The 27,089-nt window shown below is 36.4% G+C and overlaps 3 protein-coding genes across 11 annotated transcripts; 1 reads left to right on the forward strand and 2 right to left on the reverse strand.

The window, feature by feature from the left end:
• On the reverse strand, positions 1-14,781 carry Gls (glutaminase). 4 transcript variants are annotated; one of them, XM_076780193.1, is made up of 12 exons: positions 14,560-14,781; positions 12,597-12,694; positions 7,965-8,000; positions 6,826-6,925; positions 6,545-6,687; positions 5,907-6,280; positions 5,524-5,804; positions 5,270-5,446; positions 4,719-4,879; positions 3,997-4,122; positions 3,748-3,888; positions 1-3,478 (listed from the first exon to the last, which is right to left on the reverse strand). In XM_076780193.1, exons 1-12 carry the CDS (start codon positions 14,617-14,619, stop codon positions 3,298-3,300), a joined length of 1,878 nt encoding a protein of 625 aa, XP_076636308.1. In that variant the 5' UTR covers positions 14,620-14,781; the 3' UTR covers positions 1-3,297. The 4 variants fall into 4 exon arrangements, with proteins under 4 accessions (XP_076636308.1, XP_076636310.1, XP_076636307.1 ...); XM_076780195.1 differs by lacking the exons at positions 7,965-8,000; positions 12,597-12,694; positions 14,560-14,781 and adding an exon at positions 10,049-10,250 and having other exon boundaries at positions 3,997-4,140; XM_076780192.1 differs by lacking the exons at positions 7,965-8,000; positions 12,597-12,694; positions 14,560-14,781 and adding an exon at positions 8,055-8,954 and having other exon boundaries at positions 3,997-4,140.
• Nkain (sodium/potassium-transporting ATPase subunit beta-1-interacting protein) lies at positions 7,986-25,682 on the reverse strand. Of its 5 annotated transcripts, XR_013080872.1 has the most exons (8): positions 25,311-25,682; positions 24,102-24,239; positions 23,923-24,003; positions 23,649-23,840; positions 23,509-23,569; positions 18,042-18,803; positions 12,597-12,694; positions 7,986-8,000 (listed from the first exon to the last, which is right to left on the reverse strand). XR_013080872.1 is itself a non-coding variant. In XM_076780200.1 (7 exons), the coding sequence occupies exons 1-7, from the start codon at positions 25,362-25,364 to the stop codon at positions 18,794-18,796; spliced, it is 570 nt and encodes a 189-aa protein (XP_076636315.1). In that variant the 5' UTR covers positions 25,365-25,679; the 3' UTR covers positions 18,665-18,793. The 5 variants fall into 5 exon arrangements, 4 of the variants coding, with proteins under 4 accessions (XP_076636312.1, XP_076636315.1, XP_076636314.1 ...); XM_076780200.1 differs by lacking the exons at positions 7,986-8,000; positions 12,597-12,694 and adding an exon at positions 23,067-23,100 and having other exon boundaries at positions 18,665-18,803; positions 25,311-25,679; XM_076780199.1 differs by lacking the exons at positions 7,986-8,000; positions 12,597-12,694 and adding an exon at positions 22,537-22,594 and having other exon boundaries at positions 18,665-18,803; positions 25,311-25,678.
• LOC143349165 (uncharacterized) lies at positions 25,659-27,046 on the forward strand. 2 transcript variants are annotated; one of them, XM_076780206.1, is made up of 3 exons: positions 25,659-25,789; positions 26,463-26,596; positions 26,719-27,046. In XM_076780206.1, the coding sequence occupies exons 1-3, from the start codon at positions 25,717-25,719 to the stop codon at positions 27,040-27,042; spliced, it is 531 nt and encodes a 176-aa protein (XP_076636321.1). In that variant the 5' UTR covers positions 25,659-25,716; the 3' UTR covers positions 27,043-27,046. The 2 variants fall into 2 exon arrangements, with proteins under 2 accessions (XP_076636321.1, XP_076636319.1); XM_076780204.1 differs by having other exon boundaries at positions 25,696-25,870.
• The last annotated feature ends 43 nt before the right edge of the window (positions 27,047-27,089 follow it).

A 27,089-nucleotide genomic window follows, 5' to 3' on the forward strand; every position in this document is an offset into this window, starting at 1 on the left:
TTAAAGGAACTGACGATTGCTTTATTGATGAAAAATCAATTTGTGTCAGAATAAGAAATACAAAACTTTTAAAGATTTATAATTATCTCAAGAAGATACATTAAGGATAAATTACAATTGATTTAGTTTGTACATTTATTTAACAAGCAACTTAGGTACAAGGTTTCAGGTGTACAATTTGTCTCTAAATTAGTTTTCCCTGCATGAAACAATAGCACGACACTAATGTCTCATACATGAACTACAATCGACAATTGCAATTAATTCTGTGACTTATCGTTTCGTACAAGTCAAGGATCGGCAATCAACGTGACAATTTTTATCTCTTTCCTGAGACAAGATTCTCAACTAGAAAATTACGTTTGTAATGGAACTCGAACGTTCAACGATACAACTACTTGTTCTAAAATATAATTCAATTCGCGATCGTTGACTCGACTAATGAAAATTATTGTCCTTTCGTGTTCGAACGGAAAATCAAGCGAAGAATGGCAAATGAAAATTCTCTCGATCGCAAGATAAATACATTATTATTGTCCTTCGTTTCTTGGAAAATACATTTGGCGAAGATCATGGACCGATTATCGGGACGAAAGTTATTCCTAACGCGAAAACACCACTCGTTCTGTCACAATGTACCATCTATATTTTCCAATGCATTTATTATTTATTCAAGTGTCGATTCTTGGATATCTCTTTATTTCTTCTTATTAGACGCTATATGAATCGCACAATATGTATATGCATATGTATATGTATGCTCGTAGCTTTTGATTCTTTGCTTTTCGCTCGCCTAACTACCCAATTCTCGTCGACTTTTAAGGCAGACTTTCATGTAATTGACGAAAGGTGATAGTAGTATCGCTAATTTTTCATTCGACGATTCGGAAAATATAAAGTTTATTTCGTATTCTGAACACAAGACCTGTACATTTTCTCTTTCTAATTATAATACTTTTCGTGTAATCATGCATATTTTATTTATCGACAAAAAAAACGTTTTCGACCTTCTTGAAATCATTTTCAAGTGTACGTAACAAACTCTACAATAATCGTATTTAATCAATATAAATGCACATACAGAACAAACATTTTAATATTAACCTCTTGCCTTGCGATGTAATTTTTTATTGCAAGTGCGCACCATAGTCAGGCACTAAACTATTCATGTTGATTAGAAACGAGCAGCGAAACTGATACAAGAAAACCAACAAAATGAATTCTTTTCAAAAGACCAAATTCTAAGTAATAATATAGAATGCGATTAATTAAACTACGAGTGTGACTCATTTTTCTCATCTTCCACTCGTACTTAACACCACCAGTGATCTCGTATTTATCATATTTAATCCATAATATTGCCATAAGTCTAACTCGATATTGTAAAGCAAGAAATTATGTGTATAATATCAATGTGAAGTAACAAACCTTTCTATTAATATTATACTCCTTGCTCTACATGTGCATTTATATTGTTCACATTCTATTTAAATTTCAAGTTTCATGTAAAATTACACCATCTCGTACAACTCGTTCGATTCGAAATTATACATTAGCCAACATATTGAAAAATTTCGTTTCTATTATATTTCTCTTTTCGTCAAATTGCTTTCAAAATAAACAAATACTGTACGCATATTTATGATAATGTCCAAAATATTTCCTTATTTTTCTCATTAATCATTGAATATTGAAGAGCAAATGACAAATTCTACGTTTTCTGTCGTTTACGTAATCGTTGAAACCGAAGACGCAACATTAAGGTAGAACCGTTCATCCAACAAACAGACAGTGAAAAAATATTACTCGTACAGGAAACCGAAAACGCTTCGACACTCTTTGCCTCCAAAGCTTATGGCAGTCCTATCGACGATCATTCTGTTCGTTTATCGCGATCGTACAACTATGTAATTTTAACTATAGAACGTAGAAAATGACAATTCCTGTTCAGGAGAATTCTGTTCGCTTTATTTAACAGGCTCGCGACGGGCCTGAATTTACCACCGGTGGTTCAGTCTGTCGTGAACGTGTTAAGTGCCACCAAGTCACGAACAGAGAGTCACGATTCATACCAAGTCGGCAACCAAGTCAAACTCAAACTTATACATATAATTTCGTTTTGAAAAGATTAGACCATGATAATCGGTCACCACAATGACATAGCTAAAAACTCAATTAATCATTTCTATTGTATATGTATATACAGAATGTGCACGTATTCTACTTTTCTAAATTGATCTCGGTTGTAGATTTTACCGAAAAAAAAGAAGAAAAAATCTTTCCACTTCGAAAGCAATTGAGAATGTATTCCAACTAAATTAGTAGATAAATAGGAACGAGTATCACATAAATGAATGAAACGCTATCGATACGAAAACGTTCTTCGGTGTTCATTTCATCCCTTGTACAATCTTCCACAGACTCTTAATCAAGTATCTACATTTAATACATTCAAAGAAGCATTTACTATCTACTTATGATTTCGTTAGAAATTATTACAATACCTTAGGCACTCGAGCGAACGTTCGCGCACTTTTCATTCAAAGAAAACGAGATGCAAACAGATTCGTGCAAATAATACTGTAAATGATCGTTATCATCTTTCCAAGTAATACTTATTGTTAGCGTACATGCTTAGCCTTCTGTGACCCGAACATTCTATTCTTTTGACACTAGAAATGCCACAAAAACGATTCTTCGATAAAAGGAGAAATTATCAAATTTAACTATCAGGAGCCGCAGAAAGTTTTTTTTCATCGAGCGTAACTTAAGTAGTTTTATTCATCGAGCAATGGTCTCTATTCCAGCTAAAACGAATACTAGCAGCAAAGCGGCAAAAAATAAATGAAACCTACAGATTTATAGAAAATAGGCCTAAATTTATAGGTTTCGTTTATTTTTTGCCGCTTCGCTGCTATTCGCTTTACCGTTCAGCCGTCAGCCACAACGTTTGGGAAACATTAGTATGTGCTACCATAGACTCGAGAGGAGGAGAAAATGGAATATTAACGGAAGAATAGAATAAAAAAGAACAGACTATTGTGGGGGAAAAAAAAAAAAAACCAGGAAAATGAAGTAAAAAACTATAAATTCGAATAACGGAGTGTAACAACGGGTTACAGAGAGTAAACGCTAGGCTAATACTTGCAAGTTAAGCGTAAAAACATTGTACGAAAATAATCGAATCACGCCGACCTCGGGTTCCTACTATCGCACCTACTATCCTAGACCACATATTCTTACTCTGAATCTCACACGCACGTTTTCCATGACAAAATATCCTATCTGAAGCTTCGTTTAAGGTAACGGTGTATGACCCGCGGTTTCCACGTGTTTTCTTGCTTCTGTACTCTCTCTCTCGGTTTCCTTCGCCGCGTTTTCCAATTCCGTTTTGCGGACCAAAGCATAGTTATTCAAGTACTCGACCACTTGCATGTGTCCAAAGGTTTCTGCCTCGTCTATCGGTCGTTTCCCCCACCTGGAAATATTTCATTTTCTTCACTTTTTTACGGCCAATGCACCCACCCAATTCATTAACGGGCCAATCTCCTTTTCAACTAAAAAATCAGTCTACAGTGGTCATTGCATGCTTTGCTGTGCAACGTATATTCTTAAAAAAAGAAAACATTCGAATCATATTTTCGATTACCAATCGGAATACCCTGGGAGAAATAAAATTTCGGTACAATCGATCACATTTCTCGATACATATTTGTTTCCGAAACAAACCATCGGAACGTTATTTACCTATCCTTGGGATCGTCTGGAACACCGCATTGCTCGATCAAAAATTCGACACAGTCCAAATGCCCTTCACTGGCAGCCAGATGCAGGGCTGTTCTTCCATCATAGTCTGATAATGTCATGTCCATTCCGCTTAGTCGATGGCTACAACCATGATAAACGGCTAAACTATATACTGGATCTGGGTTTATCTTATCGATAAACTACTATTTCCTCTAATTTTCTATTACTTTATTCGAAATTACAACTCACCGTCTCATCGCGGTAACGTCGCCACTGGCCGCGCTGAACAAAAGGTTCACGATGGACAGCCCTTTCGTTTCATATTTGTGCCTCCTCGGATCCTTCTTGTTCGTCGCGTGCTTTAGATTATCGTACCTGTGATCATAGTAGGTGCTACACTAATCGGGACGGGATGGAAAATGACGGGAGACAATGAAAATAGTCCCAGTGACGTCGGTCGTTGGTCGTCCGTATTTAGATTCCAAGACGTAGGCAGACATTTTCCAGGTGGGTTTTGTTCGTGCGGGTTAATGTGTAGCGGAGGTTGTGAGAAAAGCAAAGGAAAGGAAATAAATAGTTGATTAATGTGTTATCACTCACAGTCGAGATTCAAAAGTGAAAAAGTAGTGAAAAGTAGTGAAAAGTTCAAACCAAGATAATCAAATGCGAAATCTCCTAGTAAAAATAATTCATTTCTCCGAGACATTCGATCCTATTTATTTTTTCATTACGTTTATTTCTTTTTCTTTTCTAAATAATTATTTAAAAGATATTATGTCCAAATAATTATTTAAATAACTGTTTAATAGAATAAACGTAGGAAATTCGACTCGTTCCAATACAATCTTCTCCATCTCTGTTGCTAAAGTGTATCAAGTTTTCGCGCATGCATGTCAAAAGTGTAAATTTTCTTCTACGCGACCACGTTAAACAATTTCCATTGAAAACAAGTCGATAAACACTAAACGTACCTATGAAAATTGAACTCGGAAACAAGTTCTTCGCAAAATTGTACGCCTCGACACGAGTTGCCAAGAGGATCCAATGGTGGTGACCATGTGCAAATTCCCATTACGTTTGGAATAACTACCAATAGGCTTCCTGACACCCCAGATTTCGCCGGTATACCTACCTGTGTTCAAAATACATTTTCTTTCACAATACTGCGCTCGGATCATTCAATAATTTTCACTATTTATATACAATTTTAAATTTCACACTTTTTATTCTAGAGGAAAGAGTTGCTGTAAAAATGTTCTTTCGACAACATACACTACGTGTCCTAACTATAAATAGGATTACCATTTTGAATAAAATTTATCAATTGATGAATCTTTAATTGCAAATATTCTACTATTGGAAAGAGGCTTATATGTACATATAACTTCGTATAGCTTCATAAACGGGAGGAGCCTGAAAAATTTAAACTGCTTCGGTGGCCCAAAGGCCCGAAGGCCTTGCTGTCTCCTTCTTAAACGAACCTACTATTCGACAAAATGGGCATTGCGAGTAATTTACTTACCTTAAACGCAAATTGACCACTGTAGTCGTACATGCCACAGCTGTGCATCAGACTCAGGACATCTCGAACGCTGTCAGGTTTCAGGACCTTCTCCTCGGTAATGGGACATATACCGCCATTGGCTAACGTAGCCGCCATCACCGACATTGTGTCGCAGTTTGCTTCCATGGAACAGCACTTTAAATGAAAACAAACATAGAAATACATATGTATACGTGTAGAGAGCGTTCGGTCAAATTTCTTGAAAAACATACTTGAAAGTAGAAATCCATTATTTCGCGCAAATTCGTTTTATCAGGATAGCAATTGTGCTCCCTCATGTAAAATCCAAGAGCGTAATTCCTGTCGGCAGCCTCTCGTTCCGATAGAAAGACAGCATTGTTGAAGCCGAGGTTCTCTCCACCGGCCAGTTTCTTAAAATAATTCATTGCAAAGTCGAATTTTTCCGCCAGAGTCATCTCAGGTTTTATTAGAGACTTCAGCAAGGAACAAACCAGTATCGCCCCAGCGTTGATCATAGGATTGTGGGGTTTCTCTATCGAACAAATTTCGGTTACCATTAACCCATTCTGTGTCAAAAGATTTACATTCTCGATGATTCTTTCTTTTCTTCTTTCGTTTACCGAGACAAACTTACTGTTATAATCCAGTACCAATTCGTTAAAGTTCCGTCCGGACGGCTCCTGGCCGACGTATCGATGAACGACTTCCTGCCCCAACCTGTCCAGAGCAATGGCGTAGGTCAGGGGCTTGCTGCAGCTCTGTAAGGTGAATGGAATGGACGTGTCCCCGATGCTGAACCTCTGTCCATCGATCGTGCACACCGAGACACCCCAGTAATCCGGATTCATTCTAGCCAGTTGGGGAATATAAGAGGCAACCTTGCCCTCCGAGTTTGACTTGCATTTCCAATAAAAGTCCTCTATGTGTTTCGTGAAACCTGACCAATCCGGGATTATGAACTGGTGTCTAAATGCTCGTGAAATCAATACTATGTTAGGATTTATGACCCTGCAATCAGAATGGAAACTTCTGTAATAAACATACATTTTATCTATATGCTTGTACAAGTCATAAATTATCTAGTTCCATTGTCGGAACCTCCTCCACCATGCGACTGTTAATTTTTAGTTAAATGAGAACAGAAATTTTTCTTGGGACATCTTCTTTTCTCCGAGGCCGGCAAACTCCAAAAAATTCTATTTCGTGATTATACATATGTATATGTAATATGTATACCATTCTGACACCACTGTTTTAGTGGTCTATCTTTACCTTCTAAACTGTTCCTTGTCCAACTTCTGCGTCTCGTGCGAGACACCCTCGTGGCCTCCGCTCTTCAGATGTTCTTTCCGCAAATTGTCCGAAAATTCTTCAAGTCTGGGATCGTCGTTTCGTAAACCGGTCGTCCTCAAAGCCTTGCGTGGAAAGAAAACAATGTAGAGCGCCAAGCTATCTCGGTACACCGTAACCAACTTTAACCAAGCTATCTCGCTAAATTGTCAGAGGCAGCTCATCACTGCTCAAATTATATACGTATGTAGTTATCTACTTACGGCCAAGAATTTCCCCACTGGTAGTAGACCAGTTTCTTCGTTTTTAAACATGTCGAACAGCACATCCTCGGCGTTCGTCGCCTGGTCCTGGTCTCTGGTACTGAAACCATTTCAGCAATCGATTAGTAAACGGTCTTTCAAAATTCTTAACCACTCGACTAATCAACATACGAGGGAACGCAAATGTACAAAATTTCATGCATTAGTTAATTAATTACAACTAATTAAATTGCTCAAATTAGATCATCCACACTGTATACATGCATATGTATTTACAATCTTTCTACGTATTTCGTTCTACACGTATTAAATATAGTAATAGTGAGAATAGGGAGAGAGAAAGCTTACAACGAATAACAATTAATTGTAAGGAAATTAATTATTTTCAGACCCTACACAAATAATCTCCGTTATTTATACTCTCGTGAAAGGACTCCTTGGGAACAAGTTATTCGAAATAGAATAATATTTTATAAGTTACACGGTTCAATGGAACGGTACGGTGTTGTAAATGATTGCATTTCTCATTTTGCCTCTCTAAGGACATGGAAAGAATATACATGTAATTCGAAATGGAATAAATCATAAATATCTGTAAAAGCTTTTCAATAAAAAGCATTTTCAACACAAGTTTATATCAACTTTTTTCATCCACGATTTAACCTCAGTAACATATGGTACATATACATATACCCCAACCTTATCAAACACCCTATATGTACAAGTGCATATTACAAACTATTCCGCAGCTTCTGTAGCCTTCGAATAAGTTGCGTTCCTCGTATTCTTCAATTTCAACAAGATAATTTCTTCATTTTCCCACAAATATTTCCTCTCATAAATTACTACGTAACATTCCGATTACCAACTATTGCCTTTTCCAAACTACTTACGAATAATAAGTCTCGAGTAATTTACAAAATATAAATTAAATTAATTACATGCTTTATACATATGTATTATATTTTTAGACTCGTTGCTCGAGTCTCTTGAAATAAAAGATATTTCTGCTTCAAATACTAATACTACTGTTCAACAAGTATTTTTATACATTTTCCCTGTCTATTTATTCATTTCGTCAAGATGATCGCGCGTTGCTTCATGCAATATAATCGATAACAACATCGCATAGTACTCACTACATATAATGGCTGTCATGAATGAAGCTGTAGTCGCTGTAAAAACACAACGAAAAGATGATCAATGCGCGAGAAAATCGGATTCATTACCTAAGGAATCGCGCCAGCATCCTTTTCGACTTATAACCTTTCTTTTCTAGCCAAATCGAGCACGCGATCTTTGATCTGATCGAGTAGTCCGAGGAAACATCCGCTGGGACTAATTCTATGCTCTCCGTCGAAACATTCTTCTTTATGCGAGGCACAACGATCATTTCGTCCTTTGCTTTCATCTTCGACTATTAAATAGACTTACAGTTTCTTTGTTCTTTAAAGGTGAGCTAGTAAAAATCTACCGATCTCGGTAAAATACAATTTCGAACGTTTTTTCAAAACTGATGGTCAAGATTTCAACTATACTTGTTGCATTCACTGCTGTAGCTAGATTTTAAGTATTTCACCAAAAATACGTTAAATAAATCACGTCACTTTGCTATCGAATCGATGTTTTCGATCAACTCGCGCATCTCGTTTTCAGACAAAGTTATTCGATAGCTTAAGCAGATGGATACTTAGTTCGCACTTAGCAGAGGATCGATAATCTTAAACATGTTTTTAGACTATGTATGCTGCGTTTCCTCGCGATTCTATGTGTGTAACGTCAACGAAGAACGTGCCTTTATATTCGTTGTAAAACACCAACCACGACCCCCCTTAGAGAACAAAATACTAGCTAAAAATGTCGTAGGTGTCAACAAGTGATTAGCAGTTTCTGCAGAATACAATTCTTTGCGGTAATCTTTAATATTTCTGGCGATGAACACTTTCGTTAATAGAAAATCTCAAGAAACATTGCTGGTGGTTTCATTGCATAACTAAGGACAAACTATAATAGGCTATGTGTTACCTATTTCTCACTGTACCATCTAATCTTCCTAATTTTTCTAAAACGTATGTATTTTATCATCTTGTCTTTATCAGTTTCCGCCAAGTCAGATAATAATCCTTCAACTTCAAAATCAACCTTACATACTGTCGATGAAATTTTAATATTTAGACAGACCTTTCCTACTTGTTTCTTTTTTTTTTGCAAATTTCAATATGATTATTTTGTAATTAATAGGCAATAATTATTTTGTTGAAAATCAATTAATAAATTCTTCATATTCTAAAAGATCTTTCCTACTCGTAAAATGCTTCAACCTTAAATTTATCTATTTTCTAACTAATGAATAATTATTATTTTCATTGGAAATGTATAAACTTTAAGCTAATATATTCATAAAAGTAAATAATACTCCTAGTTGGTCGAGGGAGTAATGTGAACATGAGGATATAAATAAATAAATAAATAAATAAATAAATAAATAAATGAGGTAATAAAATAATGGTTAAACCGTCGATGATAAATCTACTACGAAACTAGTATGCAAAAGATACTAAAAAAAATTGCTTCAGAATCAATTTCAACGAATAACACTTTCCTAAAAAAGTTTCTCTTTTCCGTTTTAGCAATCAAACGAGTCGAAATAAACACGCAGTTCGACTTAACGAGAAAAGTATCGACTCCACTACTGTGCGTACAAAATATTCTACATATGTATAGTATATAGTTTATCGAAATTGCGTTGTCGAACGTGCGATTTACGTACAACATTACGTACACAGCTATGGTTCGACAAACGATTAGATCCAATTAGAGTAACGTGTGTCCGAGAACGACAGCCAGATGGTCGACGAAAAAAGAATTTTTCAACTGAAACGTCAGCAATAAACAAACGATATTTCTTCTTCTATCTTAAATACCCGTCGAAGAAAGATACATACCAAAAAATTCTCCGAAAACGTAACAATCTCTTACTTACAATTAGTTAAGTGGATTTACATGGAATATCGACCGATCGGATATATTAAATAGCGTTTTCTATAGAAAATTAACTCGCAGCTTTGACACCTTTAAATATTGATTCTATTTCCACTACATTTAAACTTACACTCGTTATGACTTTCTCGTTTCGTTTAGTTCCTAATGGTATATGTATATGTAGAATTTTATTTGTCTTCTGAATATGAATAATGATAAGGAATAGCTATATGAATCTCACCGAGGCCAGAATTTATAAAAATCAGCAACGTCGTCCATGTAATGTCCAGAGAAATCAAAACTGTCCATTGTTCGGTGCTCGATACTTGAGAGAACTCGATCGAACACTAATCGTCCATGACTTTCGGATAAATATTTTAGCTAAATTTATTCGCCTAGTTCAACACAAGAGACTATTCTTCCTGAACGCGCGATCTTCTCGAGCAAAGTTACGGTGAACAAAGGGGCATCATCTATCGGAACGTATTTAAATAAGGAGTGGCGTCGTTGAGACAATAAATCGCGATGCTTGGGGTCGGATCTATGAAGATCGACGGTTCTCATCGACAAATACAAATATAAAACATTGAGGTAATAATTCTTTAATCGAACAAATCATTAATATCATCGGAAATGTACGGAAAACCAATTTTAAAACACAGACTTATTGTAGTTAACACGAGCATTATTATTTAGACTATTATAAAAAAAAATTTTATACACTTTCAAGTAAAAGAAATTAATAAAAAGTCCTTTTTACATATTTCATAAGTTTAAAATTATATGATTTTTCGGAAAATGACAAATCATGATATGGTTTAAAATCTTTAAAATTTTCATGTATCTCGGATACTTTGATGGTTTCAAGGTTATTAAAATATAATTATAAAATAAAGGTAAATAGTAATTATTAAACGGCAGAAAATTTTCAGCAATTCTTTCTATTCGTCCCTTTTTAATTATTTTTTTTTACTTGACCTATCCATTGATATAATTAACATTTCAATTATCATTTCTTACTAATATTCAGCAAAGAAAAAAAAAAAAAAAAAAAGAAACACAAGTTTAAATTTAAAAAATGAACACAGAATATATTGTAAAATAGTTAAACACAGAAATACTAGTTATTTAGCATGTTACACCATGCGAGATAGTAATATCATCGATTTACACGCACGATTTCCTAAGCATACCCTTCATATCGACAATGTAATCGTTTTAGATATGGAACACGACTGTCGCAAAAGATTAATTTGTGAAACTGGTCACGTGAAAAATCATAATAACACGTTGAACCAGTGTTTTCCAAAGCGATTAATGTTCTTGCATATTGTTCATTAGCCATTTTGGACAATCAAAGTTGGTCATAGTTTGAAATAATTTTTTACTCGCGCGACAGAAAAGTTACATACATAAATAACCATTATCTACATTTTTCATGTCTAATTTAATCCTATTATCATGTTCACATGTATATTTTTTCTAGTTCCAAAACAATAATGTGGCCTGTAAATAATATATTTATAACAACTATATTAAAAAATGTTTCCAAGTTTGCGTTTATCAAAATTTACCGTTCAAATTATATCCCTTTATAAGTATTCACCAACGATTATCTTATATCATTTTTTCTAATTTTGATTAGAAAAAATATTAACGGAGAATGAAGAATAATCGAGCTTTTTTTATGCGACGATCATTTGAAAGTTCTGGAAATAGGAACGATTGAGAACCGTCTGTATCGATGATATCGGATTTATTGGTTCTTCATTGTGTTCCACCAAATGCACGTATCTATTTCTTCATTGTTACGATGTACCTCGGCTAAGAAGAACACGATAAATGATTAGCCTTATTTTAAATATGCAACGCAGACGGTCGCAACGATCCGTGTAAGCAATTGGCCTATCGTATCGCGAAAGATCAACTAGAGTGGCGAACTTGTCCATTTATTGCCTGAATTATGCAATCGTGATTTCAGTGTAGTGGCTCTTTAGCTTACAACTTTATTTTCCGTATTCGAGAACCAATTTACGACTTGTTAAACGCGTGTAATTTATAGAAAAAGGTGTGCTCGTCAAGTTATTTTTTTTTTTTTGCTCTCTCGACAGTTACGACACGCTGGATGTTCCACATAAAAGAGAAAACTTTTAAAAAACTTGTTGTGTATCGTTATATTTGCTCTTTCGAACTAAGTAACGTTAATTATTTTAAACGTCACTTTAAAACTAGAAAATATATTTTAGTTACATAATCGTACAATTTCAAAAAGTCAAGCACTGCCCTCGACCGTAACAATGGAATAAGATAGAAGAATTTCTCTGAGATTTTAAATATTCAGATTCTATCATTGTTGTGCCTCGCATAATTTAGGAATTATTCGGAACTTTCGTTATCCATCCTTATGGTTCTCTTCTTACAGTCGTAGTAGACTGATGCCAGCCAGATTCATGAATCGAACCGATAGTAATTACATATCGTCTTACACGATTAAACGGAACACCGAGCTGATCACATATTTAATCATTACAAGGTGATCGACAAACGATGAGAACGAACCTTCTTTATGATACAACAATGTAGAAACGACACAATTTTTTCCGAATTTTATTACCTGATAAAATATCATGTTACCTGATGTGAAAAATCAAGGAAAAAAGTAATAATCTTTCGTTCCGAGTATCGCGAATCTAAGAATCAGTTTTCGACTCTAATAAAAATAATTGGAAAAATTAAAAAAAAAGTAACCGAATAATAAACAACTATAGGGGAAGAAAAGAGTTCGTTACCGTGTCTGAGTGCATTCTAATTCTAAGGCACTTCCGAAAGCGGCGTCCAAATATTTCAAAGTTCCGAGCTTCTTCGACGCTGGTACCGCAGCTCGTCTCTGCAATCAATCAATTACACCGTCGCAATTAGAATCTCTTGAAAAAACGCTATTATATTCTATAGAGGGTGCTACGACTACCTAAAAATCAAATTAACAGGATATTCTCATAATATAGCTCTAAAAGTAACTGATATTTAAGAGATTATTCAAAGAAACTAATATTATGTAGTTAGTTTCGATCGAAATTTTAAAGAGACATCCTTAAATTATAGAAAACAATTTTTTATCACGATTCATTTTATTGTTTATTAGTTTATGTAACATCTTGTCAAGTTTCGTCACACTCGTAAAATGAATTTTCTCGAAATCAGATAGATTATACATATTGGTATTGAACCCGTTTCCAAACTAAAGAAATTTAAAATTCTAAAATGTCCAATGTTTTAAAGAGAAATGAAATAATTATCATTCGATCGTCTGTCCCGATGTGCTAAATTTAGCGGAATTCGTAGTTGCCAAACGGGCCAACGCACAAGTTTAACCCCAACATCGGACAATTTCAAATATCTCAATGTGTTTGAGTCGAAAGAGTCGGGTAACATATTCGAAATAGAATAAAAGACGTAGAATAAAAATTGTTTGCTTTTGAAAAATTAAGATCTTGCTTTCGATGAATCAAGAGACATTTTGATCGGCAAAGCGAGTATGGGAGGTGCAGCGTACCAGTTGCCAAGCGGTTCTGTATTGATCCCGGGATAAATCAACCCCTACAGCCCTAAGCCGAAACCTGCCACGTGTTCCCTTAATTCGGATCAGTTTTACGTGCATGGGAAACTCGATGTCTGATTTTCCAGCGTTCCACTTATTTCGAATTTTATTGAAAATAAACCCAAATGCCCGTTGCGGCGAGAAAGCGTACGTACACTTCCATATATGGAAATCCTGCTGGACAGCTCGAATAACGTTACTTCTAATAGAACATTTCCACGATGCTGTGCTACCTGCGCTCAGCCCTACTGTCAGGATTGCTCTTATCTAAATACGAAGGTTACAACTTTACCAAAATGCTACGAACAAGCATTTAAAACTGCTCCTATGTAACAACAATTTATTCTAGTAAATTTTTAAACATTAAGATACTAAAGTGGAGTGAAAAGAATACACTAGTATACGTTAGGTACACGCCTCTTATTAATCTAAAAACAATAATTATTTTGTCTAATTTGATTTTTTTTCTCAACAAAGTTTGAATATAAATTATTTGTAAGAATGATGCTAAACGCTCGCATGTTTATATCTATCGCAACGATAATAGGCGTAAGTCGACTGTTTCAAGTTGCTTACGGCGCGTGTCGAGTATTTTTATCGGCGAAATGGGCCACTGCCACCGCCCACGTGGCCATCGAACGTGAATAGAATTAATGCTAGTCCGCGTGTATGGGATCGATATCATTTCTTCGTCAACCAAATAGACAATAGATAAAACTTTCTAATAGACAAAATATTGAAAACATTAATCGACGGCCAAGTGTACCTGAACTTGTTTTAACTTGTATACATATACCACCATGATCACAAGTATATTATCTACCGCCTGACCACTCCAGACCAAAGGGCTTAGTAAACTCAGAGTTAATAGGGAGTCATAAAGGGAGGGTATTTAAATGTCACCACGTTGACTCGAATGTGTTATTGCTTGTAACTCATCGAGAGACTAGACCCGGAGAGATAATTTTGCAAATAAAATTCGACAAAGAACCCAGTCTCATCAGCAAGAATACGTAGGTTTTGACTGAACGATCGTCGAGGCAACTTTCATCACTTGAAACTGTAGGGGTTCTTATTCGGAATACCGACTCTCAAAAGTAAAATTATCAAGTAGTACGTATCACGGATCAATAATTGAACCACGTTCCTCGCACCTTATTGCTCGTGTGCAGCCTTCTGAGCCCGTCCGTACTAGCTTTAACGATCTTCAGCATCCTCGTGTCCCTAATTATTTCTTTTCGTCTCGTTGAGCCAGAGTACAGTACAGAACTGCCACTCACGGGTTCACCCTTGGAATTTCTGGACACGCACGTATATTTAGGGAGAGTGACGCGGAAACGCGACCCTCGACGTCGCGATAACTAGACGGTACAGCCTGTTATAAGGGTCGCTGGGTAGTCTGCCAAGAGAAAAGCCAGCCGGTACATAGGGCACATGCGCGATTTAAACGTACCGCTAACTGTGATATTTTCACTACGTAACACGACAAAACTCTACTGATTTTTCATTCTTTTACGGATCGTTCTATTAACGATAAACATTATTTAACTAGTATTAGGTCGTCCCGTACACGTTCTTCAAACTGACGAGGATCAAATTTCCAATTTAATACAAGACAAACAAACTTTGGTCGATTCAGGGGATAGGTACTCGATCATCAACAATTCATCAAGCATCACGGAAGCTTAAGGTTTGCATTAAGGCATCTACTTACACATAGAGAGATACGAGGCTTCTTTTAAATTCTATACATATGTATATTCACTTTGTCGTTATTGAAAGAAAACTGTGAAAATTATACGTATCGTTACTTGAAAGGGAACGACGATTTCAATGAAATTAACGGAAGAGATAGATCATTTTTAAGACGAAATTTTCTCGATTACAATATCTTTTTTATAATAGGGAAAGTGAAAGAGCCTGAAACGCAATTCCGTTAACAATTACCGTAGTAACTGTAACTTACCCTGTGTAAACGAGTAACCAAAGTATAAATCAAGTCTCAAACATTTGTTATTTATTGTCTTGCGGTTATTCATTTGTAATATAAATTGTACAATAATGGTGAACAATTAAAATAATAATAGAACATCGTGCTCTCGTTAACAAGTCTTGCTGTATCACTGTGACAACGGATCATTGAATCTTGAGCGTGAGATATCGGGTACAGATAATAAGTACAAATTGCTTACGCCTTGCGTAGAAAAATGACACACGTAGTTCGTGATCGATAATTAAAAATAGCTGCCTTTCGTGTAAACCTAGTATACCTAACATAATTCTACGAATACGCGCGAATGGAATACAATTAGATAATTGTGACACGGTGCGATGGAAAATCAAAGTTGCAACGAACACGAATTTATTTATTTATATTCGTCGATCGCACAGTATCACAACGGTTCAACCTATTTAATAACTACTCGAAAATGATGTAAATTTTTCTACGTGTCGCTAAATATAAAATACATAGATCGCGTTGCGTCGCATCGCGCGGTTTACGAATTATTTTCTTAAGCTAATCCCATTTACTCCGTGTCGACGAAAAGTGTCGAAAATCAATGCTCTGTTCATCGATACGCCCGTAACCAACTCCAAGTAGGTACACTGTTTTATTTTTTCAATTTCTTTTTCATTTTTGTGTAAAAAGAAATATTTAAAAAACAAGTTGCGCTATCGGACAGCAAGTACAGTGTTTCTGATTGATGAGCAAAGCGTTAAGAGATTCATCATCGACGAGAATTAAGTACTTAAAAGATCGCGTATGAAACATGGATAATATTTCTAAAATTAAATCCTACGTTGTACGACAGTCAGAGAAAAAATTGAGGCAGTTTTACATTACGTAGAATAATTACAAGTATTATCGTTAACTTAGATCGATGTTTAATACTTTGGTTTACATTTCACATCCTACCAGGTAAATCTGCGAACGAGCTACGGACACGTGCAGTTCAACAACGTCGTCGTCGTCGTCGTTGTAATCTACGTATTCTGATTGTTCGTATGAAAAAATAGTTAGTTTGTGACTCCGATAAGAAACATGCACATTATTGCAGTTTTCGCGCGCGTAGTGCATTGAAAAGAAAACGCTTATTACACGAGACCAACGCGTCTATCGAACCTCTCGGCAACCAACATACTTATTTCTAATTATTCTCTTCAAATTTTCTTCATATACATTTCGTTTACTTTTTTTATACATTTTTTATCCAATTCTATTCGCTCAGTTCACATGGAATTTCATTTGAACCGTCTCTTTTTGCCCTCTGAGCGTTTTACAGCTTACTTTGCTCTCGCAATCTGGAAGACTATGACACAATTGCAACGATACAATGGCGCTTAGTAAAAATCTTAAAACGTTCTTTACAAAATAGAACGTAAGAAAGTAGAAAGTAGATGTTTACTATTTTTCTAAATTTCATAAGTCACATAGGTGCATCGTTTTTAAGGCTCCAAGGTGGATTATAAATAAGGATGATTGTCCTCTTTTGTACAGTGAGAATGATTGTTGATTCAATATTTACAGATGATCCTTTAGATAGCGAAAGTTTCAATGACGACTTAAATACGTTAGGATAATGTCAGTTAGTCATGTTACGCAGTCGAATCGTTTCAACGTCCATTAAATTACTTCAAGTGATGAACCGATAATTAATAAAGCACAATGCGAAAGAAAAACACTATATATAGGAAAAAGTCAGATCAACAATTTTATATAGATATACAATATGTATGTATACGTATATTTCGTATGAAAGTTATAGCGCTCGACGATTCCGTATCGATCGTGAAACGAGCAAACAGCTTTTAAAAACGTTTTCTTAGCGAAAGAAATCAACTCCGACTCGTCGAGTCCTGAGATGAAAGACGGAGGCATAAGAAGAGATAGAAGGTGTCGTTACGAGATCTGTGAAATATCGCGAGTCTTTGCATACTCCGATCGCGATTATAATTTCGTAAAAATGTCTCTTGTACAGGAACCCAATACGTACAATAACATGCAAATGAAACAACAGGAATTCCAATCCGCTATTGTTAAGTAAAGCTTGACAGTCGGTAAAGCAACGAGAACAACCTCTCTATAGCTTCGTGTGTAGACTTAACAGTAAGAATTACATTGCAAGAAATTACTAACATGCTATTGCGTACTGAGAAAGGCCTGCGTTCGTGTTTCACGTTCAACGGTGATCTCTTTAACCCTTTCAGACCCGATGACTAGCTTGGATGATCACCTAGATGGATGTTACACATTATTTCAACAATTTTGAACAAGTTTGGAATATTATTTGTTATTTGAATAAAAGTGCGCCCGACTATGCCCTATTTTCCATTTACCACGTCGCCTTCTCGATAGCTTGGCGCGAACTGACGCTGTTATATGGAGGAATACATACATATAACCCACATAATGTACCACATATTATTAGCTTCGGTATTTAAAACATCCTCACCATGCAAAAGCCTACTAAAAACTGGACGCGTATCATTGAAATACGTATCCCCGTAAATTAGCCGCATTAGAAAGGATTAAAATCGGTCACCATTCCGACCAAGAGAATTATTTCGTATCAGTGTTCAACAACAACAACAACAACAACAACAATAACAACAACAACAACAACAACAGCGATACCTCAAATCACCGTGTCCTGATAAGCAGGCGGTCCACTGAGAACAAACTGCCTCTGGCTTTGTCTGACAACGTCGGTTCTATTGGGTACCTGGGGTGTTGCCCTCACGCCGTGATAGTTACTGTAGCTGGACCTGGCGCTGGCTGGCCGATTGTTGTAAAGATCGTCCAGGTCCTCGCCGTTCAGGCTCTGCGTGCTTGTCTGCTGAAAAGTCGGGTTGCTCTGGCCCTGCCACTGCATAGGGCTCAACTCGCTAGGCTGCCAATTATCGGCGAGATTCCTAGTAGAACTAGTTGCATCCCAATTTGGGTAGTTCTGGTTAGTGTAATTACTGGTGTTGGAGTAGTTGTTACTGGACTCTTGGTTCCACAGGGTAGGAGAAGACACGGCCATGTTCACAGCCTCTGGCTGCCAATTAGAGTTTCTGTCTCTATCCCAAGTCATCGATATCCTGTCGTAGTTGAGCGTACCTTGGGACAGCGAGTTAACGTTCTGGTTGGTAAGATTACTAGGTGTCGTGTTGGCATAAAGGTTCTCCTGGTGGTCCATTATACGATTCACAGGATTCTTCCTGCGCGATTGCCTCACCGAGCTCCTGCGGCTGGACCTTCGCGTTCCATCTCGAGAGATCACCGACCTGCGTTTCACTCTGCGAGGTGTCATCGGCTTGGGTGAGACGCTGTCGTCGTGCACAGAGGCCTCTGGCTGAGAGTACTCGATGCTGTACAACGGTCTCGGCTGTTTTTTCTTCCGTTTAGCTTGCACTGCGCCGGAAACAGACCAAAAATCTCGTCACAGGTAGAAATGGCCAAGGTGCTCTTAGGTGCTACAGTTTGCGCCTGGATGCCCCAATCGTTCATTCTCTCGTATGCCAGGCGCAAACCACACCTTACAGTTACAAACACACGTTAAAGTAAAATTAGTGCAAACATCAGCCAAACTGTCATTATAATTTCAATCGATATTCGATTTATGTAATTTCAACCACTTTACTATTACTGCTGACAAGATATAATTGTATATTTAAATGGTGCAGATATATAAATACTTTCTTATTTAAATAATAATGATATTCAACAATGATATTCAACATTTATTTACAGTATCGAAATATCTATAAAATACTCGATATTAAATTATTTTTATAGTCTCAGTCCAATGTAAATATGAAAATTACATGCTCGGCATATACATTTTACATGCAACTTATGTAAAATTAAACCAAATAGAGACTTGTATTGTTATATTAATTTGTGGAAGATATTCTTCATACGTTTTTCACATATTATTCATATTATTACACATCTACTACGAGTAGATAAAATCTACAATCTATTTATTTGGAAACTCTGTCGAGGCTTTTTTTGTCAGCCGAGCAAGGTCTTACTCGCTTTTGCGTTACTAACCCGACAATCGATATACACGGGCCATAGGTACGTGTTAAATCGTACAGTAACGTAAAGATTTGAAATGAACGATCACCAAAGAAGTAACTAATGAGCATACGAAACAGTTCCCCGAAAAAAACCGTAGAGGAGGAGAATGTTAGAGAGAAAGAGAGAGAGAGGAGAGAAAGAAATAGAGAACGGGGGTTAATAAATAAAAAAGCAAGCAAGTAGTAGCATTGCACGTTTATTGTCGCCAATGAACTGCACCAAGGTAAATCATATGATACAGTAAATAAATATAAAACTAACAACTATGCCCTTAAACGAAGTACACGCGACTACTGTACAAGCTTCGAACAAAAAAGGGATTCTGCTACGTTCAACGACGTATCTGAAGTGACACCTCTGAACGTATAACGATCGTAGTCAGGTATTTAATTTTACTAAATCCTCTAACGCGATACAATAATGTGTTCCTGTGTTATAAATAAATCACGTAAAATGGGTACAGATAAACTTAAAACGAACATATTCGTATATACAATTAACGTTCACTGAGCAACATTTATAATTACAACTCCGTACGAGTGTGCCCCATTAAGAGTGTAAAAAGATTAAGTAACAATTTCTTGGTATCCTACGTAAATATTGCAACATATACAAAATATGTAATCGATAAGTAACAATGTTTTAATTAAGGCTACTTAAGGTAAAAGAACTTAGATTGTATGCAGGTTGCGTTATAAATGACGAACAAACCTAACGATAGTATCGGTCAAGTGTGATGGAAAAAAATTCAATAATTAAATATTTTATCTACGAATCAGTTCTATTATACATAAATTTATTGCTGCCTAAACATCCTGCCTATTTATTATTGGTTCGCGATAAATATTCATTGCTCGATTATTGTGCGCAAAGCAATAACAACAATTAACAACTTAATTGCCACACCAATATGCGCACACGCGGTCTTCGGAACAATTGACTTTTTTTTTTTTCAATTTTCTATTATGCAAAATTGTCTAATTTCCATACTATCTATGTTTAGGAATACGTATTTCTGTGAATATACATAGACATACTTTGTTGAAAAATAATTGTACATCTACGGTCCGCAACATAGTAGTACAAATTAGCTCTTCGTATAAGACAAATCCTCTGTAAGTGAAATATTATTATTTCTATAACACCGACTGTAACATTATCTTGTACCAATTAGTTATTCATCACACTTGACCGATACATTTTTCTTAGCTTTTGATTCGTAATTTATAAAACATCCTGCACGATTAAAATATGCAGTCTATCAAGGAACGAACGACTCCGTGTTTCACAATAAAAAAAAAAAAAAAAAAAAAAAAACTCGTACGCTTACCGTCACTTCAGATTTTACTTTTTTTTTTATTGACAAATACTAAGCATTCGATCAATAATCTATGGAATGTCAAAGATTAACTTTGAAAATACACAATTACAAATAAAATTCTATAAAAGACCCGTCTTGTATCTTACAACATCGAATTGCACGTGTGCTTTCTTCTACGTACGTAAACGATGTAGCTTAATCGTTGTTGCTCGAAAAGAAATATAAAAACGAACATTCCGTTCAACTTAAAACTGTAAAAAAACAAAAACTAGCATGCACTACTGCAATATACAGACGTGTTCTTAAAATAAAAGTTCTCGCAGCACCGTATAAACAACATTGTTCACCGTCATGATACAACAAGCTAATCAAATGCAGTCTAAAATTCCTTCGTGTGCTACTTTTCAAGCCAGGCCACGCGTGTTGTCAAAAGAATCCTCACCAAGTACTATTCGTACGAAAGGTAATATCGTTATAAAAATTGTAAATAAATCTACGGATCATAAGCAATGCGTCGAACAATCCTACAACATTCGTGAACGTTTATAATAAAATTCTTTTTGCACCGTACATCCGTAATGTAACGATTCATCTTCCGTATTAAAAATTCTCCAGCGAGCACAAGTTTTTAAATTGACAACCGAAAATATCTCAAACAACATGATTTATATCTCTATACGTATCACAGTGCATGTACCCGTACAAATCTGTATCGCCAACCCGACACGATTGTACACTATTTCATGAACAATTGAAAAACGGAAAAGAAAAAAAAAAGAGAAAAAAAGAGAAAAAATGAACGCGAAAGCAAAGAGTGCTAGTGGACGTACAATCCGATCTACTATAAAGTCAATACTTTAAAACGTGGCCGAACAACGTTAGAGTGATGTTACAGAGAATGATAGAATTCTAATCTAGATTAATGTCGATCGAAGGTGAAGAAAACACCCTAAGCTAACTACTCTAATTGTTCTATTTATTTGGCAAGTATAGGAATTATGTGTCACGCTTAAAAATGTTCTACGAAACAGCGTCGTAGTAAACGTAACCTCAGTCGTATGTTTTCAAAACTAGAAATAAATTTCACGTGAAACTGTAGAGAAGGAAAGAAAGGGAACGGTCTAAGCTTAATTCTAAACCTAAAAATTACTGGCATATAACGAGAGGGGTCTGCTGTCTCTTTGAGACCTACTCGGTTGTTCTTGGTCGCTTGTGTTTTGTTGGTTTTCAACCGCCAATCTAGGATCGGAATAAAACGATCTCAATGGCTGTTCACGAACGTGATCTGTAAAAACTCTGGGCTTATTGGAGGCTTTAGTTTGCTTCGCAGCGACAGGACGAGATTTAATACGCGACGACGCGACGGGACTGTATTTTGACGATTGCGGATAATACAATTTGTTCTTTTGATACTTCAATTTAGCAGCACTGTCCAACGAATCGTACTCATCGTAAGGAGACACTGGCCTCTGCAAATGATCCAACGGATTCGAGTAATCGTTCGAATAATCTACGTATTTCAAATCGCGATTAGACACGTTGCTCCTATTGGTTCTGATGGTGTCATTTCTAAAACTATTTTTACTTCGTCCCGAGCTATTGCATTGTTTTTCATGATATTTTGGAAAGCTGGTATCATGAGAAACGGATTGTTGGGAGCTGGCAGTGCCTGCGGGGTAATTTTGATTGGAATTTTTGTGAGGGTAGGCAGGTGACGGAAGAGCCGAGTAGCTAACGTACATAGGATGTAACGGTGTGTGGCCTGCCAACCCAAAGTCATCACCTCCAACAAAGTCAACTGAAATATGACGTAGAATCCATTGCATTAGATCAATTTTGCTGTGTCTCGCGCGAAGGAGATTCGTTTTGTCGTGAGTAACTTAAAAGGTGTAATTTAACTTTAATCTACTATGGCCAATACGATCGAGTAACAAGGAAACTTTATTTCATTTTTGATTAATCAGTGCATTTGAATAATCGTCGCGAAAGAACGAATTTTCAATGATAACAGATTATCGTTTGCAAACAGAGTACATGCTATTTTAACAATTCTACCGAACTAAATACAGTAGAAATGGATTTCTAATATCCAAGATGCAAAACGTTACTTCGCAATACACTGACATTCCCAGTGGTACCAACGCGTGTTTAAGTATTTCTCAAGAGCTAATGAGGGATCAGTGCATATCTCGAAACGTAAAAATCACTTTAGTCGTGCTCAAGTGGATAGATAAAATACGTGCAAACGATGAATCAGGCAAAGCACTTACCAAAATGGAGGATCAAATCCACCAATGAAATCAACTGTAACCGACAACCCTCGTTTCAAGCAATAATAAATCTCAGACGTGTATATAGATGAAAAAAAAAAAAAACACTCAAGATGATTTATTGTGGTTTCGTTTCACAATGAAACGCGATAAATACTAAACGGGTAATCGAAATACATATAACGAGTAAATATAAAAAAAGATTTATCGTTGCACCTTTTACTATGTTAATAGTGTGATATTCGAAAATGTAGACGCACAATTTATCAATGATTTCTTCCCTAAATCTCGTTTAACCAATACCAATACAAATATTACCCAAACTTACCACCAAACAATATCCCAAAATAAAACTCAAAGTAATTTCACGCAACAAACTAATTCTTATACTAATCTGACTCTAGCGATAATCGAAACAAAGGTTTTTCAGTCTTATACTTACAGCTATCATCTTCTTCTAGGAAAACCTTACTGAGACAAATACCCCCAACAATCGCAATAAACTGAAACGTGCAAACGATTATTTTAAGCAAGGCAACCGTCGTAATTTTATTGGAAAATAAACGCAAAAATAGTACTTACACCTAAAATACATTGTATAGATGCGTGTAAAATTTCAACTACTTCGTAATCTAGCACACAGTCTGTTACGTTTGTAGGTCGTGCAGGTCTGAATAATTCAGGCTCGGTAACGTCATAAACAGCTTTACAGCCTGGTCCGTTCACGTGCCACCAGGAAAAACTGCCGGTACCAAGGTTTAAAATATCACTATTCTGAAAAATGTATTTAATTATTATAGTTTACCATGCTCTTAACAAGTAAGATTACAGAGTACCGAAACTTTATTACGCTCACTTTATCCAGTAGACCCACATTCAGGTAGAAACATATCATGAATATATTCCACCCTAACCATAGTATATTCCATACACAATACTGTAATAAATTGAGAAAGAAAAAAATTGTGCAGTGACTTTTAATAATAATAATCACGTAATTATTAAGTAATTAAAATTAAATAAATTTTTACTTACCGATATAATATATTTAGGTCTATATTGAAAGGCTCCAAAGAATCCTAAGATCACGAATATAATATTGAAGAAATTGACCAGTATCGGTGCCCACATAAAGCCCAGAAAGTCGAAAACTTGGCGCTCTATGGTAGTGATCTATAAACGTAAATTAAAAAGTACAGATTTAATTGCATAGAATAAAGGAGACAAAGATTAAATGTAAATAAGTTAGCATGGGAGTAGTAATTCCTTTAATTTCTGCTGGCTCCTTTCTGCGTGTATTCTTAATCTGCACCAATTGCCCGGTGTTCTAAATTCTTAATTAAATACTGGCTCCGAATGAGAACCAGCGTCGATGAAATAACTCTACCAAACGCATTTCTTTAGTTCTAAATAAAAACTTTACTTCAAAATTGTGTTTTAACTTTTACACGTTTACTTCCATCTGTTTCTACAGATTATTCAATGTTTGGTATAAATAAATTATCTTGTTATCCGACGATCGACGGTAAAACGTTAATTGCATTTAACATAATTTGTTTACCAAAGGAACAGATTATTTCAAGCAAGCATACAATGAATACTTTTTCGATATAAATTGTGCAATGACTAATTAAAGCATTTTCATAAACGAAATTTACATTGATGTTTTTATCTCTGATTCGACTTGTATTAACTCGGAAAGAGTCTTAAAATCTTACAACTTGATATCTGCTAGTAAAATAGAAAGAAAATCAGGAGAAAAAGAACGAAAAATGTTACATTTGCCCAATTTCGAAATAAAATTATTGTATATTTTATTAGAATGAAGATCAGGGCAAATAGAATAAAAGGTGGTTGGCTCTGCTATCGAATATTTGAAAGTAATAGAAAGTAGGAAAAGCGGCATTGATAAATAATTCGATCAGTTTTTACAGAGATCACCATGAAACAGAGATAAACCACGCGACCCGTGGATCGATAAAACGATACGATAATCGGTGCCCCATCAGACTGTAATATCGTCGATAAAATTGTTCGCAACTGGTTCAGCATTTCCGTAAAACATCGGTAGTAGCGTTTCGTTGGCGAACCACGCGCAAAGTGGAAAGCGTACAAGAGGAAACCAGATTCGTGGAAACAAAGGCATGACTCGATCGAGTAGGAAAAATGATGAAAATGCGCGTTTACGTATCGCGATGACGAGAAAGATAAGGCCGAAGAGTTTGCTTCGTCGAGGAAACTCACGAGTTGCAAGACGCATATTGTCAACAAGAAGTGCCTTCGATTACAAATTCCCATGTCATTTGGCCAGATGGATGTTTAGCGAGCGAGGCCTCTTTGGTCAGTCCAAGTCGAGGATTTCGTTGCGCGTACGCTGCATCACTGTGGCACGTTCCAATGCGCCGCCATATTCCTTCGACACTTGTTTTGTCCCTTTCTCGTGGGTGACTGGTGCAAGTGATTGCAAGTGACTGCAAGTGACTGCAAGTGATTGCAAGTGACTGCAAGTGACTGCAAGTGACTGCAAGTGACATGCACTCGCTTCGTCCCCGATGGGATTTCGTAGTTGAGCAAACGCGAGTGTTCGCTTTGTCATGGGCTACGAACTGGAACTAGCTACCAGCAGTGTAACCAGACGACGGACCGGTGCATGAGGAAACTGCCCCTCCACCTACCACACACACACACACACACACACACACACAATGCACAGCCACGTGTATGTGAGTACTGGCGCTTCGGACAAGTTCGGGGATACGAGAAAGAAAGCGAATGTGAATCTTTCCTTCTCGCTCTCGAAACAGGTGAAATGCAAGTTGCGTCGTCAACCGGCGTAGGATTTCGAGTCTCGACTGTCCAGGCATTTTTATTTTTCGATCTATGTATACCCCTATTATACCATAAACAAGGTACAGAATAGACCTATCGTTAAATGGAGCTTCGTGACATATCAACTGATATACCAACCACGTAAAATATCCATGGTTTTAGAGCAATTTAAAAATGCCTAGGTAGTCGAGACTCGAAATCATGTTTGTCATGATACGCAACTTCACCGTTTTGAAATGCAAGGGACAACAGAAGATCGATATGCACGTCGCAGTTTTGAAAATGCAACCGTCGTCAATATACGAAATTATGCTTGTATAAATAACGTACGCGCGAACAGGCGCGCGATCCATTGGGGAAATACATTGTAGTATAATTGTCCGACCCGTTTCGGGGCCGCATTCAAACGTCATCGAGAAATGTAACAATCGGTTAAGCTGAGAAATTTTCTCGATCTTGAAAATACTAAATTTTATAGAGATGAAATATTGAAAATTTTATCTGAAAAACTGCTAATAGTTGATTTTTCGAGTACTATTCTACCTTAACAATTATATTTTATCACAGGCACGGCTCGATTAAGGTGTGCTGAGGGCACGTTTCGCGTGCACAACATTTATGGCGATGGGAATTGTATGTTTCGAGCAATCAGCTACATTCTGTGGCGTAACGAAGACGAACACCGATACCTTCGTTCAATGGTGTGTTTTATTTTTTCTATAAAATCGGGAAAAAGTGTTTAATAAAAAAATAGAATCCCACATGCTAGTGGATAACCTGTATAGTATAAATATAAACTAACGTTCGATGGTTTGTTCGACAGGTCGTTCGACACATTAAAGAGAATTGGTACGAGTACGGAGCGTTCGTGATGGCCGAATGGAGCATACCAGAGCGTAAAACCTATTGCGATTATATGAGTACGGTGGGTACATTTGCCAGCGAACTCGAGTGCACGGTTGCTACGAAAATCTACTACATGAATCTATCGATTTATCGCGAAATCAATGATAAACACGAGCTCAAGCGGGTGTTCCACAATCTCGTGAGCCCTTCATACGAAACTGCAAGGCTCTTATTTACCGGAAACTCGGACAGCGGTCATTATGACGTTCTGCTTCTTGAACCAGTCACTTATCTACGATGAAAACGATCTCGATGCTTATCTCTGTTCGTCATATTCGTACTTTTTCT

Source organism: Colletes latitarsis, chromosome 12 (assembly GCF_051014445.1).
Source record: "Colletes latitarsis isolate SP2378_abdomen chromosome 12, iyColLati1, whole genome shotgun sequence".
NCBI lineage: Eukaryota > Metazoa > Arthropoda > Insecta > Hymenoptera > Colletidae > Colletes > Colletes latitarsis.

Coding starts and splice junctions, on each gene's coding strand:
- LOC143349165 (XM_076780204.1), top strand. CDS start 25,717: ATGAGGAAACTGCCCCTCCACCTACCACACACACACACACACACACAC. Junction 25,871..26,462: donor CCTTCTCGCTCTCGAAACAG/GTGAAATGCAAG, acceptor ATTTTATCACAG/GCACGGCTCGATTAAGGTGT. Junction 26,597..26,718: donor ACCGATACCTTCGTTCAATG/GTGTGTTTTATT, acceptor TTTGTTCGACAG/GTCGTTCGACACATTAAAGA.
- Gls (XM_076780192.1), bottom strand. CDS start 8,236: ATGAAAGCAAAGGACGAAATGATCGTTGTGCCTCGCATAAAGAAGAAT. Junction 6,688..6,825: donor CAGTGGGGAAATTCTTGGCC/GTAAGTAGATAA, acceptor TTTCCACGCAAG/GCTTTGAGGACGACCGGTTT. Junction 4,880..5,269: donor GTGGTCAATTTGCGTTTAAG/GTAAGTAAATTA, acceptor TTTTGAACACAG/GTAGGTATACCGGCGAAATC.
- Nkain (XM_076780197.1), bottom strand. CDS start 25,364: ATGGGAATTTGTAATCGAAGGCACTTCTTGTTGACAATATGCGTCTTG. Junction 24,240..25,310: donor CAATATGCGTCTTGCAACTC/GTGAGTTTCCTC, acceptor TTACGTTTATAG/ATCACTACCATAGAGCGCCA. Junction 23,570..23,648: donor CTATACAATGTATTTTAGGT/GTAAGTACTATT, acceptor TGCACGTTTCAG/TTTATTGCGATTGTTGGGGG.